This window comes from Pavona decussata, unplaced genomic scaffold (genome assembly GCF_977016875.1).
Source record: "Pavona decussata unplaced genomic scaffold, jaPavDecu1.1 SCAFFOLD_56, whole genome shotgun sequence".
Taxonomy (NCBI): domain Eukaryota; kingdom Metazoa; phylum Cnidaria; class Anthozoa; order Scleractinia; family Agariciidae; genus Pavona; species Pavona decussata.
Window position 1 is genome coordinate 1,443,471 of NW_028145478.1, and position 10,210 is coordinate 1,453,680.

General features: G+C 38.9%; 1 protein-coding gene across 4 annotated transcripts in view; it reads right to left on the bottom strand.

Moving 5' to 3' along the window:
- LOC146480087 (protein FAM13A-like) overlaps positions 1-6,696 on the bottom strand; it is a 31,160-nt gene extending 24,464 nt beyond the window's left edge. Inside the window, exons 1-4 of one of the 4 annotated variants that reach the window (XM_085110164.1) lie at positions 6,549-6,696; positions 6,377-6,447; positions 5,685-6,117; positions 1,773-1,875 (exon numbers count right to left, since the gene is read on the bottom strand). In XM_085110164.1, coding sequence (XP_084966290.1) covers positions 1,773-1,875; positions 5,685-5,804 — 223 coding nt within the window. In that variant the 5' untranslated portion in view covers positions 5,805-6,117; positions 6,377-6,447; positions 6,549-6,696. Of the gene's footprint in view, positions 1-1,772; positions 1,876-2,053; positions 2,194-5,684; positions 6,118-6,376; positions 6,448-6,548 lie in introns of those variants that run through there. The other 3 variants (XM_085110166.1, XM_085110167.1, XM_085110168.1) reach the window with 3 other exon arrangements.
- Between the last annotated feature and the right edge of the window lie 3,514 nt (positions 6,697-10,210).

Below are 10,210 nucleotides of genomic sequence, written 5' to 3' on the forward strand. Positions count from 1 at the left end.
GCTTAAAAAGAGGAAATCAATGAATTCATAGTGGAGAAATGCCTGTTCGAGATTGTGTCAAGGCGAAACATGTGTGATTGGAAACAAGATCTGCAAATCATCACATGAGCTGTAGGCGTTCTCGGCATTTTTGTGTGCTCCTGGGAATCAACTTTACAAAATACCACAGGTTTGAATGTGAATTTTACCATGCTTATGTTGAATTGGTCAATTTGTCATATTTCAAATAGCTTTGGTGAAATGTTCGAAAAAATGAGAAATTGTGCTTTAGTGACTTGTAGTTCGCTTGGATCGGTTGCTTCACTCGAGGTGAAAATTGAACAAATTTGCGCCTTTTCAGGCGTGAACACAGGTATGTCTGAATAAATTTTGCAATTAAGAAAGCTTATTGTTTGTTTATCTGTGTCTTGATTCATGGAATTTCTTCACCATGTGATCTTATGTAAACCATGGGAGAGCCAAACCATATCTATTACTGTCCCCTGTGTGTTAAAGTGTAAACAAACCAAAATCCTCCAGCGCATGCCAAATTCACCCATGTGACAACACGATCAAATTACAATGCACAATTTTGGCACTGTCTCGGGCTGTTCATTTATCCCTGTGAATTTTATACAACATTGCTTTTTTTACTGCAATATTTTACAAAAATAAAGCAGTAGCCACACGCAGTCATTCACTGCCTTTTATTAGAATAATATTATTGTTGCTTAATTAATTATCTCTAAAACATACATGGTTACCCTCAATTTTCTTTTTGGATTCCAATAGCCTTGCTAAGATCTACTTTTCTCGCATAGTCATAAACTGTGGCAAAATACTTCAGTATTAGTAGGAAACGTCCTTAAGCTTTCACATGAGGACCCTTAAAACAGAGCTTCTTTTGAGCAAATTCAATTTCAAAGCAAAATAGTCTCATACAATAGGAAGTATTTACATGTAAGTTTATACAACTCAGAGGAGGGGTTGGATTGGCAAAACTCAATGGCTTTTAGGCTGAGAAAAGAATAACAGGAGGGTTTTACAGGAATAAAAGAAGAGGCCCCAGTTGTTCAAAGAGGGGATGGTGGATAAATCTCTACCTAGTGGATAAAAATAATATATCGGTTGGAGCACATTTTATCTGCTGGATACAATTTAAAGTAATTTATCCACTGTATAGACTCTGCTCCTTGAACAACCAGGGCCAGAACAATAAGTGAAAATTAGGGGATATGACTACAGGCCTACTGTGGGTGAAAATGCCAATATAGAAAAATACCCGTAGGTGGTGTACCATTGCCCTGCAGCCGGTATGAGATGACCACAGGAAATTTAGTACTTCAACATGAACAATAAAAAGCCTGTTGTACATCATATGCCACCTGTCACGAGCCTTCTAAAATGGCATTAGTTTACTGTAGGCTTGCCCCTAAAGCAGTAACAGTTGTACCCTCATTTTAGGACCGGTTACAGCTGTACATGTATGTCTAATATCTATTTCTATCTTCACTTTACAGATCTTAATACTGCGGCTTATCACAAACTTTCACATAAAATACAACACACTCTTAAAAAATGTCCCCTTTATTACTGGGTAAATGATATTAATCCATTTTGGTTAGCTTACATACTGTTGGGGAATATCAAGAGGATGTGAAACACAAAATACACTGTTCAGTACTTATTTTTTATGACAGGTCAACGATAATTATACATTCCAAAAATATTTCCCACCTTTATAGGTTGTATTGTAATGAAGCTAAATAAAGAAAAGATAACTAAATGCTTACCACCACTCATGTTTCGTCTTTTCATGAGAGGAGAACTGATTTTCTTCTTCATTTTTGCCATTCTTGATTCTGAAGTCTGGGGTAAAGGCAGCTGATCGGAAGCCTAATAAAAAATATTACACTATTGTCATCATGTCAAACTATATACTTACTTACAACCTAATAGGAAAGTTGGCAGCTAGCATGACAATGGTAAATATGAAATTAGAATTAAGTACAATTTCATAAATAAAAGCATTGCTATTTATAACTTGAAGAATTTTCTTGCAACCAAAACTTACACAAATTTTATTGTACAGGCCCCAGGTGTTCAAAGAGCAGATAATTTTATCCACTGGATAGGTCACTATGCGGCAAAAAAATGTGTTCAAGAATTCCCTTATGGCCATATAATTCGTGTATAGGGTAGATGTGTATGTCTAATTAAAGTATGGGATTGTGTGGAAAACTTGCCAAAAGTGTTGTTTGGAGTACATTTGCACCACTGAATAGTGACTTATCCAGTGGATAATGTTATCTGCCCTTTGAACAACTGGGACAAACATTCAAAGTCCACAGATGTTGTATGGGTTCAACAATCTACTGTGGACAAGAGAACAAAAGACTCTATTCTAAGATGTAGGTTTGTATTCCATTAAGTCACAATCTCTTCTGCAAATCCAAAAAGTAAAAATGTTGGTTAAGGCAAACTCTGTCTGAAATCAGACGTCTGGGCTCAAGCAGTTCTTTCCTGTACTTTGAACCCCAAGGATATTCAAACAAAAGATATCTACTTTAATCACAACTATTTTTGGATGAAAAAAAAAAAAAAAATGTCTGAATTTTTTCTGTCTGACCAAAAACACATTCCAAACATTTTGCCATCCATGCATTTTCATGGATGATGTATATTTTAGGTAAATATACAAATTACTTCAACTTTAACCATTTATGCCTAGCAAGACTGATTAAAATGCTAAACAATGTTTAATAGTATAACAGCATTTGCTAGGAATAACAAATTTCAGATTTTTAGTATTATCATCTTCTTCAAATTGAATGACAGGCTTCTCAATGTCAACAAGTTGAAGGTACATCAATGTTTAAATGTACACCAGTAGTTGAAGAAACGTCAAAGTTTAAAAAAACAGCAGTTTTGAGCATTTTTTTGTGTATTGAAATGCAATTTAAAGGGGTTAACAACAAAGAACGCTAACAGTACCCGCGGTCAGAGGTCAGTTGGGAAGCCCATGCACAATAGTGCGGCATAGGTCCGGCAGTGCGTGAAGTTCTTTCAGCCAGCGTGGCCGAAAGCAGTCGTCATCTAGCCCCCCCCCCCCCCCCCACCTCTCTTCCCTTTTTTCCCTTTCTTTCTACTGATTTTTCAGTGTGATGGGTGCCTATTTTTTTTTTCTTTTTTGTCTCTCGTGTGTGGGGGCTCATGGCTCGGTTGCAGCATTTTGCCAGCCATGGGGGCGTTATTCAGTCTAGGGGCTGGCTGCCAAAAGTGGAAGACCTTGGACATTCCAGGCACCCAACCTCCACTAAGCGATGCAGTTGTTAACTTAAAGTACATGTTGTCGTGAATGACGTGTTTTTTCAGTTCAGGCATACTTGGAAAAAGGAAATTCGAGTGCTCCTATCAGGAGTCGAACCTAAGACCTTCTGATTTCTGGTTCAGATGCTCTACCACTAAGTTACAGGAGACTTATGGGAGCTAAGGCCATTGAACTAGGTTCACGGGAAAAAACATCATGCCTACTACATAGTTCATTCGTACAATTTATAATTTTGCCTCTGATTAATTCGATGCATCCAAATTGAACTGTCCAAACAGAACAAATGAAACTAAATATATGAAACATATATTTACTTTCATTTATTCATCCTTCACGGGTATATTACGGATTCGCATTATGACCAGCTCTCAGTTGGCTTGATAGCTCAGTTGGTAGAGCACTGCACTGGCATCGCAGAAGTCATGGGTTTGAATCCCGTTCAAGCCTGTTTTTTTTTTTTCAGGCTTTCTTTTCACAACTGCTTAAGCTGCATACTAACTGTGAGGATCTTTCTTCTATTTGACCAAACAAAACAGTATACAATAAATTTATATTTGCACCTTGTATAGTCCCAAGAGCGTTTCCCTCGCGGAGTTCAAGAAAACACGTCCAAAATGTGCCAGGATGTAATATAAATAATTTTGTCCGAACGTTTTTGTTCCAAAGTTTATTCAAATCTTTACTTGCCACCGTTTATCCTAGATCTGCGCCTGAATATGATGATTTTTGTTTATTTATACACGGAAAATCATCAGTTACAAGCATGCTAGAAACTATTATAAAAAAATTACTAAATATCGGCTAAAAAAATGAACTGGTTTCCATGACTGCCGCATGGGAGTCCAAAGAAGAAGAAAGGGCTTTGATCTTCTTTTTGAAAACCCCTCGAGAGTCACATCGCCTAAGATCCTGAGGCAAAGAATTCCATAAAACAGCACCACTATAGGAGAAGCTACGCGTCAGGTACTTAGGGTGTACATTGTGTAAGGGAAGCATTGTATGAAGGTTTTAATACAAACTTTTGTACTATGCCCTGAACTAAATTTTTGATCAGCAATACTCTGTTCAGATTAATTAAAGATTATATTACATCAATGACTGACACAAGGTGACTATGTTGACGTAGCACATTCCCTATGTTTTAGTTTAAATTTTTTCAAACCAGTTTAATGTTTAGTTTCCTTTGTGCAGTATTCATTACGGTAATCCGAGAAAAAGGAAAATAAAAATCAAATTGGTTTGAAAATGTTTCAACCAAAAACAATTTTCAACCGCAACACCTAAACCTCACTAACACGGAAATAGTCCAACACTAAAAACAGGTGGGAAAGAGTTTCCTGTCTCAAATTTATCCGCTCATTCAGGTAAACAACCATCTCACATCAGACAAGTCAGGACAAGATTTTAAACTCTGCCTATGCACAATTTCACTGTCCTTAAAGTTAAAATATCAATATGGTACTCCATCCAACGGAATTCCATCTTTTATGAGTTTCTCATCTTCTAATATGAATTTGGCAACAAACCACACCAAAAACCAAACCAGTAAACATTTTGTAATATTATTATAGTTCACCTTCAAAATTTCCATTAAACAATAAAACAGGAGATCAGAATTGGGTTGAATATTGAATGTACAATAAAATTATCAGCCTTTCTTTCATATACGGACTCATGGAACATTCTGTGTGAAAATGCATATGTTTATATATTGGAAAGCTGGGTACTGCTTTGTTTGATATCTCATCTGGCACACAGAAGACAGATATGCATTTCTCTAAGATCCGACGGACAGTCAAATTTGGACACGTTTCACTTTCAGCATATCTGTGTTTAAGAGACTTCACTGAAAAATATATTGTTTGAGGGTTAAAAATTTATTAGTCGTGCCAGTTGACCTTTCTATTAATTGCTGCATTATATCATGATGGTATATTGCAGAAAGAAAGCTGAACTGTGCATTTCACATACAAGAGTGCTTTATGTCTTTTTATAGATCTATCATAAAGAGAAATTTAGCCACAAAGGCTTTAACCAGGCAGAAACAAAGCCAACTGTAGCAAAGTACTTAGCCATCTTACGGAAAAATATAAAACGAAATATTTGAAATATAACTTAAGACTTAGCTCAAAATACATGTAAGCTTATCTATAGCTTAGTACAGGTGCAGGTTGTAGTTTCACTTGTGGTTTAAATACAATAAGCACATTTCTTGTAGCTGCCAACCTAAGCATGATTTATGTCTTAGATGAGCTGCATAACCCCACAAAAAAACCGTCATCATTTTTAAGAGCACAACTTTACCGGCAGATTAAAACTTTTAAGCTATAAGCTTATATAAATTATATATGCAGATAACAAAAATTAGGCCTACCTGCTGGTTTCTCACGGAAACACTCGACTCGGAAGCGCATATTAACATTGGACGAATTGCTTGAGTAAGACCTGTTTCCACACTGTGCTGTCGATTAACACCTCCGTCTCTAAGACTCATAGATCCAAGCTTTCAAAACTTACATGCAGCGTTTTACGATGTCCACGTAGAATAAACAACGAAATAGTAATCGTCCACACAATCGCGACCATGTACTTTGCAAACCACTTCACGAAAAATGCTTGACACAAAAACAAGGAATCAAATTTTCATATTGTTCAGCTCTAGTTTTGAGCATTAATAAATCCAGGTGTATTTTACGATACAAAACCATTGCATGTTTCTCCAGAACTATTTGAAACTGGCATGATCCCGAAACTTTCGAAGTGAAAGCGCTGGCAGGAAGACGTTGATGTGGTGTTTTCCCACCAGGCTGAAAGAAGAATAGAGCTAATTTAGCAACAAAATGAGAACAAGAAGCTCGCTTTCCGTGTTTGTAAACAACACAACGCCTTTGGCAATTCCAAGGCAAATAAAAATTACAAGATTTTAAGCGTTTAAACGGAAGAGCCTTGTGAAACCCTTACCATCAAAGTTTATAGCAACAGTACTCGAAAAGGGTAACAAAATAACGACGACTAAATTAGCCGGCTACTTGTAGTGATCAAAGTAAAAAACTTCCTTGAATATACCTTGTTGAAGAAGACCTTCTAAGAGCAAAAGCGTCAGAAAGGTCAACAATGAATAACAATGAATTTTCCCTCTACAAAGATGAAAAATAACATTAGATATCAGTTAAATCCGAGCTGGTTGCTGCGGATGCTATCAATTCAAAATCTCCGCTTCCAGGGATTTTTTTTTTACCTCAGTCTAACTTCTTTAGTTTTTGATTAACAAGCGCAGGTGTTCCTATATCACTTATTTCGAAATACCACGAGAAAAGCCACGATATTCGACAAGAGTTGCTCCACCACTCAACTCATCAGTACAGCTATCAAAAGTTGTTTTGCTCAAATTTTGCGTGCAAATACAAGCCCACGTCAAAGGGACCAATCAATGACCCTGGTTTCTAACACGTGATAATATCCCACAGATCAGCTCGGTACTGCTCGGTACCGCAATAAATAAATACAGAAATAAAACACCGTATAAAATACCCGGGAAAATACGGTATGACAATATTTTTGGTGTAGGCGGTTCAGTGGGCGAGTTCAATACAACTTTATTTATCATTCCTTGAGACCTATTTTCGACCGCTGTTTTTTCTTCAGACGCGCCAAGGCTTGTAAGATGGCGATAGGGAGTGGGCTGCTTACAAAGGCCGCATGTAAAATTAATGCCTGAAAAAGAAAACGCGAAAAGTCGCACAAAGACCTCAAAATGGAGAAGATGGCTGAAGTTTAGGCTGCCGGTTGGTTTCAAGCTCAAGATTCCATATTGGTTCTGTGGTACCTATAATCACAGAGTAAAAGCTCCGATCTTCCAATCTAAAGCCCGATCAAAAGTTCATCACGTTGCAGCGTTGCGTCACGAGATTTCACCAAGTTTTCCTTTCAGCTGCTATAAACGTGAAAATCATCAACGTGAGCAATTGTTTTTTTTTTCCTGTTGTTTTTTTTCCCGATGATTTTAACGTCAATCCGGTCAATAGTTCACGTCTCACGCAAGTAATGCAGCGTCACGAGATTTCACCAAGTTTTCCTCTGCTGCTGTAAGATCTTGTAAGCGTGAAAATCATCTGAATCATCAACATGAGCATTTTTTCCGATGATTCTAGCGTGTTCATCACGTCTCACGTAAGTAATGCCGACGTCACGAGAGACCACGAGATTTCACCAAGTTTTCTTGCGAGCACATGTACAAACGTGGAAATCATCAACATGAGCAATATTGTTTTCTTTTCGAGGGTTTTAGCGACAGTTACTGTTAATGAAAATATTTTCAGGCGAAATTGAAGAAAGACTGATTCCTTGATTTTCTTCAGTGGTAAATTAAATCGACTTATTTTTTCCAGGTTTGGCGATGTTTTTCGTGAGTATTGCGATACCTTCAGGTACTACCAATTTCTTCGGCTTATATTCAGGGCTTTCAGTAGTATTAGACAGTATTGGATCTATCCTGAAGAGCATCGGACGGGGAGTATATTCACGCCGTGTGGCGGTTAAGCGAGCCCCGAAGGCGCGAGCTGCGCTGCTAGCTAGGGATGTACGGGGGCCTGCTCCCCCGAGAAATTTTGAGATTCCACCCTCCAAAACGTTGTTTTCGGCGTTCCTGAGATCGGAAAAGCCGTTTTTTATCCCTGGGTCATAGATCTTATCTTTCCTTGCAATACTTTGGGATACTGAAAGAAATCCTTGATCTGTTGGCCATCCATACGCATGTCACTAAGTTGTGTGAGAGATGAGATAACAAAATGTTTTTCAATTGCATAACGTAAATCTGGTGTCCTGGAACTTTGCACGGTGAAAATCACGAAAATATTTAAGCAGTCTACTAATCAAGGTCGTCACCAGGACTGGCAAGGGCTGATCTCCGGCAACATCATCACCGCAAAGTAACCCCTAACGTCCGGCCTGGTAAGACTGACGCATTGCCTTAACTGAAATCAAAGCATACACTAGTAATACAAGACGACGTACAATCAACATTGTACGACTATCATATAAACTAGGAGGTAATTCCTTGTCTATTTCGTTGTCACATGCATAAGGCCTCTATCAAAAGTGACTGTAAAACGAGCGAGATCTCTCTTGCACACTGTTGAAGCGAGTCTTGTAGGGCTTCATAGTTTCGTTTAGGGTTTTTGTAAAGCGATACTGAAAAATTCAGCATTGAAATAAATTTTAACCCGGCCTCTCTGTGCGACAATTAAGAAAAGTGAAAGAGCTTGAGTTCTTGGTGTGATACTCGTGGGCGACGCCCTGGCCTGGTCACTGTATATGATGGTGTGAGATCGTCATGAGAGTGGGCCACCTCTACTAATTTTCTCAAGGGTCTTCACATCTCTCATCTAACCTATGTTAGATGATCAGCGGTGTGTTGGGTCATGTAACCTAAATAGACCTTTCTCAGGAGAATAAAGAGCTTTGTTTTTGCACGGCAAGCCTCACCCACACGCGAATTCAGTGCGAGGCTAGCCGCGCAAAAACAAAGCTTTCTATTCTCCTGAGACTCAACATGGCCGCCGAGTGAGAAAGGTCTTATCCACTGATCCCCATGAAATTCTATCGTTCTCTCTCTGCATTAAATCAACGATGACAAAACAACTGTCTGAGGAAAACGGAGGCGGTCCTTTTTGTCAGCAGGGAAATTATCAGGGGTAATCTGTTGTGGGGACCAGTCACTTCGTCCAGTCACCGTGTCTTTTATATTTCGACTTGTGACAAGTCTACAAATCCTGTAAAGTCTCCCTGTATAAGTGTCCAGGATGAATTATCGTCAAAGTGCTCTCGTCAGAAACCTAGGGCGAAAGGACTGAGTTGTGCCACACTACACAGTAATACTCTACGGACTGTATACTAGAGCGAAAAAAGGCAGCAAGGTCTTCGGAGGGAACGCCTCCAGACAGGGCGAAACTACCTGTACGCACGTACGGAGATTTTAAAAAGAAACTGTAAAATAATAAATAAAAATACCTCCAAAAAAAATACGATATGGCTGCCAACATGAGCTAATGGTGTGGAAGCTGGGCTTCATTATCGTGTCACTGCGTTGTAAAATCCGAAATTGAAAGACAGTTTCGTCCAAAATATTAGGGGCCTTCGGATTTGGCTACGAGTACGAGATTGAGTACGAGTACGACTTTTCAAATCTAGTTTGCGCGGTTTAGCCGGATAACTGCTTGTCGCACCAGTCTTGCTTCTACGGTCTCTTCATCTGCTGGTAAACAACGCGAAGGAGAGTGAGTTCTGGGGATGCGACTGATTTGAAATTTGAATGTCGTACTCGTACTCTGATCGGAAGGTTTCCTTCTGCGTCCAGGAATGGTCTGCATTGGGTGCTGGATTCTCAGCTATTAGTTTCCCAGCTATCGCCTAAAATCTCGGCTACTTCTTTCGCAACTTCTTACCCGTTTTTGTGGTTTTGCCGAACAGTGTCGAGTATCATCCGAAGATTTCAGGAGAACTTTCGAGTGATTTTAATCTCTTTCGAGATTATCCGACGACCTCACGAGTTCTGGAACTTGTGAGGAGCTCGGAGCCATCTTCATTTATTTTAAGGTCTATTAAGCAACTTTAATACTCTCCAGCCAATAACTACACAGTTTGGGAAGTTATTTGCAAGTAAAATTCACACTTTACCCAGACAAAACTTAGACATCTCAGCTAACAGTTTTCTTAAAGTTTATCAGCTAAAAAACTGCCATTTCTCAGCTGACAGTTAAAATTCTGGCCAAGTCTCAGTCTGGTCTACCCTCCGCGATCCGGCACTATACTAGACGGCAAGCAGCTTGTGCTCACTTCCTGTTGTCCAGGGCTTCCGCACGGGAACGAGGTTGAGTTTACACTATACACGTCACTTCCGGT